Source organism: Phalaenopsis equestris, unplaced genomic scaffold (assembly GCF_001263595.1).
Source record: "Phalaenopsis equestris unplaced genomic scaffold, ASM126359v1 Scaffold000107, whole genome shotgun sequence".
Lineage (NCBI taxonomy): Eukaryota > Viridiplantae > Streptophyta > Magnoliopsida > Asparagales > Orchidaceae > Phalaenopsis > Phalaenopsis equestris.
The window spans coordinates 1,049,575-1,058,286 of record NW_018164549.1 but is presented as its reverse complement, the minus strand read 5'-3'; the positions used below and the strand labels follow the sequence as shown (position 1 = coordinate 1,058,286).

General features: G+C 36.2%; 1 protein-coding gene across 1 annotated transcript; it reads left to right on the top strand.

Moving 5' to 3' along the window:
- The first annotated feature begins 595 nt into the window (after positions 1-595).
- LOC110020706 (LOB domain-containing protein 29-like) lies at positions 596-1,312 on the top strand. The gene is made up of 2 exons (XM_020718901.1): positions 596-874; positions 956-1,312. Exons 1-2 carry the CDS (start codon positions 596-598, stop codon positions 1,310-1,312), a joined length of 636 nt encoding a protein of 211 aa, XP_020574560.1.
- Positions 1,313-8,712: the final 7,400 nt, after the last annotated feature.

Genomic DNA, 8,712 nt, shown 5'->3' with positions numbered 1-8,712 from the left:
TTTTTAAAAAAATATAAGTTTTGTTAGTGATTACTATATTAAAAAGCTAAAAGATGTGTATTAATGTATTTATGCATAACTTGTATATCTTGAGTTCAAGCCTTTGTTCAAATAAGCTAGTCAAACCCAAACGAGCCAGACTTGCACATTCCAATAAACCTTTTCCAATCCAACGTCCAAATCATTGTAATTAATTTTACACCCACAGTGAAGTTGATCAAATAGCTGGACAATGCCACCAACCGATAATTAAAATTTAAAAATCAATACAAAATTGCTTCACCAAACAAACAAAAATGGGTTGGGTCAGTGTTAGCTCCGTTTCTCTTGTTGAGGCCCTCTCCTTGGAATCTCATTTCAGTTTCTTTACATGAGATGAGTTGAAGAAGGGCCACCACATGGATTAAATAATGAAACCTGTTGGCCACTAAGGAGACCGCTCCAAATTTATTATTCCTTGCTAAATCATTCATTCCCCTTCATCCTTGTGCTTATAAGTAAACGTTTGGTGAAACACCAAAACCTCCAAGAAAACAAATAGAGAAAGAGCGAGAGAGTAAAGCAAAAGCATCCAATTTACGAGCACTTGAAAACAATGACAGGGCTTGGCTCTCCTTGTGGAGCGTGCAAGTTCTTGAGAAGAAAGTGTGTGAGGGGATGTGTGTTTGCTCCTTACTTTTGCCATGAGCAAGGAGCTTCACATTTCGCAGCAATTCATAAGGTCTTCGGAGCCAGCAATGTCTCTAAGCTCCTCATGCACCTTCCTGTCACCGATAGATCCGAGGCTGCCATAACTATCTCTTATGAGGCCCAAGCCAGGCTTCAAGACCCAATCTATGGCTGTGTTGCTCATATTTTTGCTCTGCAACAACAAGTGAGTATAATTAACTACTCTTCATCATAATATATCAATCATCAACTCATGAATTATTTTCTAATAGCACGTGTTTATCAGGTTGTGAGTTTGCAAGCACAACTTGCTTCTTTAAAGGCCCATCAAGCAGCACAAGGAGCTGGTAATAATATTCATGGCTTGGCTGAAGCTTCTGTAGCCCAAGAGGCTGGGAAAGCCTACAATAGATATGCAGCATATCAGCAAGATGTGCAGGGATTTATGGCTCAGGCAATGGATGAAAGAATGAACAAGCCATCATCTTCAAATCCAATGATGAACTGTGAATCTTCTTCTCAGGATGATTTCATCTCTTCAAGTGTGGAAGATGAATCATATTGTGAAATGAGAACAGCTTACAATTATCGTGATATGGAGGACCTTCAATCTATAGCCTATGCATATCTACACCGTTCTTGAGTGATAAGTGAAACATATTTTATTTTCTTGAAACCTTAATATTTTCATTTTCATGTACCACATATAATTATTTAATGATAATAAGATTTACCATTTTTCATGCTTCTTAAATATACAGGGGCTAATAACAGTTTGGCATGCTAATAAATATATTTATTGGCACATTGTCATATGGAGGACAGTAGGGAATGGCACGCACTAAATGATTGATTAAGATATTGGCATTGATGATTCATGATGAAAACATAAAATAAGACAGCAATGAAATCTCGTACGGTATATGATTTTAATGTTTTTTTTAGCTAGTTGGCTGTTGAGATGCCACTAGGTTTGGTTCAGTTCAGCGTGAAAGCACAAAATATTTGATCTGTGGTTCAGATAATCTACAGTTCGACGCGCAGATACGCTTAACGACATGCACTTACAGTTTTTCAAATATATCAATTGCTAAGTTAGCTAATAGGATCACTTCAAATATAAAAGAATATCGATGAAAAACTTAAAATAACAATAAAGTATAAATATATGTATATATATAATGAAATCATGAGCATAATACAGTATAGGAGAGGCTATAAAATTAGACAAGTTGTCTTTTATATGCTATTATAATATTTAACATATCAGGGAAGTATATGTTGAAAATATTCTGATTTTATGATGATTGTGAGACGCAAACTGCCTCCTTGATCTATGCGTGTTCTTATTTATTTATTTATTTATTTTGTCTCCTTGATCTATGAATTTGAAACAAAAAATTATGCCTGCATACATGCGTGGAGAAGGAAAGATTCACACAAAATATATTGCACATGCACAGTATAAACTATTTTATACCTAACTTTACTAATTGAATTCTCCACTGCATTGTTTGTCCTTTACAATTATGCATTTCATAATAGGAAAAAAAAAGACGAGGTTAAAAATAAATCTAATACGATCATGAAGCATAATTAGTTGAAGGCAACTTGTATGAATATCGCAAATTTAAGAAACATTTAGCATAAGGATTTAGAAGATAAAATAGAAAGTTGTATTTCTATTTAACTCTTGCATGATTGGTTATCTTCTCCAATTGGAAAGTTTCAAAATCAGTCTCCAATCAAATCCAAACAAAGCTTGGATGGCCCCTCCTTCAAATTAATGAAAGACTGTTTGAACAATAAGTGTCACTCTCCTTTCACATAGAGATGATAAAAAACTATTTCAAGTAATATTGTATTTTTTTTCTCTTTTGATTCAAGCCACACCCTCAAAATAGTGTGGCCCTATTATATCTTGAAGCAAAGTTGTTTTGTATGTATTTCCTTTCTTTTGTGTGGCCCTTAAGTAACGATTATACCTCATGATTTAATAATTTTTTATTACTTAAAAACTTGTGTGCTACAAGATTTTAGAGTATAGTCAACTTGTAAATTAAGTTATGAATCTACAACACTTAAGATTCATTGGTTTTTAATAATATGAATATTAATTGTGTCTCTTGTTTTACTTGAAATAACAGTCATCCAATCAATGTTATCTCTTGCTCTATGTGGATATCGAAGATAGTAAACCTGACTTGTCTGTCGCGCTAGAATGAAAGGATTAAATTTAGCATATCTTCTATTCACTTTCATTTCTGTGATATTATATATAATATTTACCATTGTTCCGCAATTAGGAACATGATCAAATCAAGTACAGTTAAATAGGATTACACTTACTTCAATAGAGCTTGGATAAGATAGTTTAATAACTTATTTTAGAATCTCATTATAGTCTATCTCATTGTTTGACTTATCGTTTGCTTTAACACAAACAACGAAATTAAAAAAAAAAATCGTTTGGGCTAGAATCTTGTATGAAACATGTACCCATTTACATCATAAATTTGCTAGATTTTCAAGATGTGCATAAGTCCCCAAACAAGATTTATCAACCTCTGATCTGTCACTCAATTTTTCTAATCATGAATCTATTAATATATACATAAATAATTTTGTGTTAATGAAAAACCTCATGTCACATGAGGATTGAATATACCAATTTTAACTCAAATACATTGTAAAATGCCGAGGAAATTTATTCTCAATCTCCCCGCTTCTATCATCGTCTTCAACTAAATTTAACAAATCCACGAAAAAACTCTTCACACATTGAAATATCATTGAAATGTTAATCATGACACTTTTCAGAAAAATGAGTTAAAAATTATAATGAAAAAATATCTTAGTCAATAAAGAGTTGCACTTCATTGCAATTAAGATGAATATAAACTGTCGTTGCTTGAAGTTCTTGATCATTAAAGTAATGTAATGTGCACTTCCTTGATTTTTCACCTAACTGCTGAAAAACTCTTTTTTGGACAATTCTTTCGTGAAATAGTAGGAGCAGAATGTCATTGTCTCCTGTAACAAATATGCTTCACATATCAATCCTTCTAGTCGGACCTTATTCTTCATTGTTCTCTTCAGTTTATTCAAAAATTTAAACAATAAATATTGCTCAGAACAAATTACCAATATTATTTATAAATGAGTAACTAACTATCTAGTTTCAATGTAATTACCTCTCAAATGAATACATCAAGTGATATTGTATCGGACCTCCAATTAATGCCTCATGGGGGAAATGTACAGTGAGATGCTCCATCGAGTCGAAGAAAATAAACGAAAATATTCTCTCAAGCTTGCAAAGTGTTATAGGAATGTTTGCTTCTAGCTGGCATGCACCGTCAAGATTCAAATGAGATGCACATTGTTACCTGAAGAACACACTGATTTCAATCAATAGATTAAGGGCTTCACTCTACAAATAACCAAATAATATTGGCATCCAATTTTATAAAAAATATTGCAGTCGTGAATTTTCATCCCAAAAATTTTTCCAGCATCCACATCAACACAACGACTCAAATTGAAAGCATGCCCACTTAACAAATTTAGGGATTGGAGCCACTCACAAATTGTTCTTCATTTAGAAAATATGATGGAGTATTTTTCTTTAGGCTTAATGAGCTTGTCGATAGTTGTTTCTTGTATCTCCAACTCCTGTCTTTTGCATATCTCCTTCAAATCAACTATTGTATTCACGTTTTCCTTCATTTTTTCACTAACATCCATCACAGGTTGAAGATATTATCAAAGAATTTTTTTTTATGTGCATGAATCCATATTGTGACTGATCATATTATCATTCCAATAATGCACATCCGAAATAATTGACTTCTTTGCCCAATTATGAGTTACACGAAATCAGGGTGGATGATGTGAAGAAAGGTCGACATACAATAATCCTTGGAATTACATTAACAATTTGAATTATATATTCTCAAGTTATTCTTGGAGGTGGCGAGGATTTCTCAATTTTGTTTCTTCTGAATGCATTCATGCTCCTCCTGAATGGATGTTCAACATCTAAAAACATACGGTGAGTTAAACGATGAATTCTTTCTGTCATGCCGAAACGTAAATGTTGTAGATGAATTCAAGCGATATGGGCAGCCTAACTTTCTCGTGGTGCTCCACCCATATAACATTTCATATATAGAAAAATCACTTATTATACACATTAAGGTTATTTTCATCTACAAATTATATTTCCTGGAGATGTTGTATGTCATGTCATCTATTTCCTAAAGAATTTGTAGCTCATCTATCAATAATTGCAAATATACATCAATTTTCCCTTTATGATTACTTGGACCAGTTATAATCAGTGTCAAGAAGAAGAAGGGGCTTTTCATGCACATCTCAAGTGGCAGATTGTATAACGTAACAATAACCAACTAATACGAGTAGAGCGATGCAATTTGACCTTACATTATTACGTCATAAGAGCATGAACCTGGTCGGATGTTACGTGCCTCCGCAGCAAACTCAGGATATGAGTGATCAAAAAAATTCTACGCCTCCCCATCCGCTGGATGATTCATTGAGTTATTTTCTATTGTTCTGCTCTGATGCTACGTCAGATGTGGAGCAGTATACATAGAATTGTATAATCTTTGTAGATGTGGAATAATTGGAAGATAAAAGAGACGCTTGAACGGAACTTCCTTCCATCTATTATTTTTTCTGCTTTGAGGTTTGAATCTAGGAGAATTAAAAAATCTGCACTGAGTCTCCATTGCACTAGTCTTGTGATATAGCATACACCCACTTACATAACAATTAATCTTCTCTACTTTAAGATCTAACTTGGAGACCAACTTTTTCATTCTGTATAAATCTTCAAAGACTAAATTTTTTGGTGGATTAGTCTCTTTTAGTAGGCCTGCAAACTGATTGAAGCATTATGGAGACATGGTGAGACTCATCTAGTTGATTGACTATATCCAGCAATTCGGCCAATTGGCCGCCACTGACCCGATTGGTTGCCACCTGCCCGATCGGCTCTATCAATCGCCTCCTTCAGTTCTACCGATCAACTGTCACCAACTCGATCAAATCGATCGACCATCTATGTTGGTTCGATCAGTCGCCACCTGCCTAATTTGCTTGATCGACCATTTCCTTAGGTACGGTCGATTGACAACCCCTGACACGATCAGCTCGATTGACCTTCTCCTTTAGTTCGACCGATTGGTTGCTACTGATCTAACTAACTAGATCAATTATTGTCATCAATCGATCGATCGACTCGATTGACTATTATCGTTGGCTTGAGTGATTGGCTTCCACTGGCTTGATTGACTCGATCAACTGTTCTTATCGATTTGACCAATCGCCTGTCACCGGTTCGATCAATCATTCCCGTCATTTTGGCTGATCTGTTGCCACCAACCCGATTAGCTTGATCAACTATTTTAACCGGCTTGACTGATCGGTCGCCATCGGTCTGATCTGCTTGATCAATCATCTCCATCAATTCGACCAATTGGCAGCCACATGCTAGATCAGCTCAATCAACCATTTTCATTGGTTTGAATGATTGGTCGCAATCGATCTTATCAGCTTGATTGACCACCTTTGTTGGTTTGACTGATTGGTTTCTACCAATCTAATCGTCTTGATTGACCATTTCCATCAATTTGGCTGATTGGCAACCACCGGCTCGACAGCTCGATCGACCACCTAGATCGGATTTATCGATTGGCCCCACAGGCCCGATCAGCTAGATCGACCATCTCTGTAGGCTTGATTGATCGGCTCGATCGACCATTGCTGTCGGTTTGACAGATCAGTCGCCACCGGCCCCATCTAGTTGAACAACCATTTTCATCAATTCGACCAATCAACCGTCACCCGCCCGATTGGATCAATCGATCAATTTCAATAAATGTTGCATTGTTGCATTCTATTCACTTCACTTGCATTAGCACATCCGCACTAGCATCCTATTCTGTACATGTGAGCACATGTCCCCATATGCTCATACTGGGTATATTTTCCACATATATGCACAATATATCGTGCATTTGCACTTTTGCATGTTTTCTTTTGCATTACTTCCTGTATGTTTATGTCTTGCTTGCTTGCATTTTGCACATGAACTCATGTTTTTGTACTATGATTTTGTCACTCATGTGTTCTATGTGGTGATGGCTTACACGTCAAGCCTACCTGATGTGTGATTCTTCCTAACGAGAATTATGCTCTCTCACTTCCTACGACACCATTTTGGAGTGTTGTAGGTTTGTTGCATCGTGTCGCTTGGCACGAGTCATGCTTCATTGTCTCTGAACCCATCTAATGAGCGATGTATTTTCCTTCGAGTACACGACTCTCACTTTGCTTGGGTCATGCTCCTTGGCCTCTGAACCTACTAAGTACACAAGTCATATTACTCGTCACCCATGACAGTACCCTACATTGTCATGAGCACATCTTTGCATGGAGATGTGTTTGTTTGCTTGCATGGAGCATTACATAATGTTTGTCTCTGCCACTTTCTTGTGTTTGGTTACTATTGGGGCGAGGTGTAATTCTCCCATAGTGTTTATAACCTTGGTTGCCAAGCACAACATCATTTGTGCAATGTTCCCTGCATGTGCATCCTTGCATTATAGACATATTTGTCACTAGTATATCCTACTGTATACTTGTGAAAAATATTTCCTATTTCGTGATCACTCCTGTCTTGATGGATCAATCATATTTTATTGGATCACTTCGTATCTACACGTGCATTCTCCGACAGTCTCAATGACAAACTTGGTGCATTAGCTAAGTGAACCATTGATGATCCTGATGCATTAGGGAGTATTGCCTACGAGGATGTCTCGGTGGGCAATATCATAGGTCCCATTTGATTGCAAGTATTTGCATTTATGTCATGCACATTGCATAAATTTTAAAATGTGTTTCAAAATACCCTTTTTTGCATGTGTCCTCGATCAACCGATCATGTCATCAGCTTGATCGGCTATCATTATGTCAAATCGACCGGAAGGCCACCATCAGCCCTTATCAACACGTCGACCATTTATGTTAGTTCGAATGATCGGCTGTCACCGATCTAATATGCTACCAAGCACAGAATCACATGTGAGACGTGTCGTGCAAAGGCTTCTTTATGTTGTCGGTGCATTCATCATTAGTATATGTCATCATATATTTGTGAAAAAAATATTTTTTTTCTCATGATCACTCCTATTTTGATAGAGCGATCACATTATATTAGACCACTTTGCTTCTGCTTGTGCATTCTTTGACAATCTCAATAACAAATCTGGCTCATTAGTTAAGTGACTTGCTGTTAGTCAAGATGCAATTTTGAGTATTACCCACGAGGAAATCTCGATGTGCAATACAAGATATTGCACAGTGACTAGCACAACTATATTGTGCTAAGGTTTCAAGGGGTCTCATAGGTGTCTCTTAGGCTTGATGCTTCTAAGGACAAAATTTAAAATACAACAAAAATATATAGATGTTCTTTTGGAACCTTAGCATAGTTTTTTTCATAGTTGGTGATAGGCTAGGATTAAGATGCTTAGATGGTTTTTTTCATTTCTGGGTATTATTCTTTTGGATTGTGTAGCTAGGCATTTTTGTGTGTTGCCTTTGTGTCTTTATTAGGTGTGAGACATGCACACTTGTATATTAAGGGTGGTTTTTTTTACAGAGAGCCATGTCTAACAGGGAGGAGTATCAATAAATTAAATTAATACATTTTCTGTTGGTGGTTTCTTAGATCTCCTCTCACTAGGCACGACTCACTATGTTTCATGTAGATAGCTTTTGTACTAATTTGATGTTCATGTAGGTTGAGTATTTTCTTAACTTTTGCTATGTACTTTTAAGAGTCCTCTAGGCTTGAGTCTATATTAGAAATAAGGTACATGCACATGTTATGTGGTTCCTGGCTGGGGGAACCACGAGGCGATGACTAGGAGCAGCTTACTCGTGTCATGTAACATAATTCTAAATATCTTTCAATAGGACCAGACTGTATATGTGGTGCTTGGCTGCCTT